The following is a 1,015-nucleotide window of genomic DNA, read 5'->3' as shown; positions in this document are numbered from 1 at the left end:
ACATTGAATGCTTTGTCCAAATACGTTTTGGCCGCTAGCAGGTACCCTCGCTCACACAACACCTGTAGACACTTCACAATGGCCATAGTCCCTTCAACTGACCTTAGCCCGCTTCAGCCTGCCCCAACGCCTCACTAAGAGGTAGCATGGTAGCCGAGCCTTCTCAAAGTTAGTCCCTAATGATGACACGAAGTCGTCTATGGTCCGAGACCGGGCATGACCATGCCTCCCGGGTGCATGGTCGCCAGCCGCTGGGATGAATCTAAGAGCGTTGCAACTCCCACTGGTCCCCCACCACTCGACAAGCACTTACCGACAATTATCGACTTCATCATACAGCATAAACATCATGCCGCGCATCCTTCTAGTGAGCCGATCCCCTACCAAGAGAGCGGTCACAAGAGCAGACCTCCAACAGCCTTACCACGGCGTTTGGCGACCATCACGTCGTACTGACCAGCTCGACTAGTCTCGGAACTCATGTGGATCTTATTGTTGAAGCTATATCTACCAATAGACTGCTGGCCCAGCGGGGCCCAGAAGTCCAACCCCTGTCGGCTTAGGGCCCATCTTCTGTTGGATTGTATCTAACAATAACAGTTACAGCACAACAGCGTCGATGCGGCAATGGCCATACCCGTTTCATGAGGAGATCCCTACAATATTGACCCAGCTGAGGCGGAGCCATCTTCCGGACCCTCAACACTTTCACTCCTTCACTGCGCCACGAAAATCCGTCCCCCACGGTCTTAATCGGCCTCAAAATCAATGACCTCTCGTAAGCTAGAAGCCTTGCTCTTCCCTCAGCATCGCTTCGCCCGATTATCTTATCCTCCGTCATAACATCAAACACGGCGCCAACCACCTTCACTTCCACTATGGTCATACTCCTTTTCAGATCGACCCAGACTAGACCGTCATGCCGCACATTAACATCAACATCGCTCGCCCGTACAGCCATAGACGGGTCCAGTTGAGGACACCCGAAGAGATCACACACCCGTTCTATCCCTAA

The 1,015-nt window shown here is 52.7% G+C and overlaps 1 protein-coding gene across 1 annotated transcript; it reads right to left on the bottom strand.

The window, feature by feature from the left end:
- Window positions 1-409: 409 nt before the first annotated feature.
- Pmar_PMAR001548 (hypothetical protein) lies at window positions 410-886 on the bottom strand (the record flags this gene model as incomplete). The annotated part of the gene is made up of 2 exons (XM_002769284.1): window positions 410-587; window positions 746-886. Coding segments are annotated over 2 exons (319 nt in total), but the record flags the coding sequence as incomplete, so codon positions are not given.
- Between the last annotated feature and the right edge of the window lie 129 nt (window positions 887-1,015).

Source organism: Perkinsus marinus (assembly GCF_000006405.1).
Source record: "Perkinsus marinus ATCC 50983 genomic scaffold scf_1104296966202, whole genome shotgun sequence".
NCBI lineage: Eukaryota > Perkinsozoa > Perkinsida > Perkinsidae > Perkinsus > Perkinsus marinus.
The sequence above is the reverse complement of the archived record's forward strand: the minus strand, read 5'-3'. Positions and strand labels throughout refer to the sequence as shown.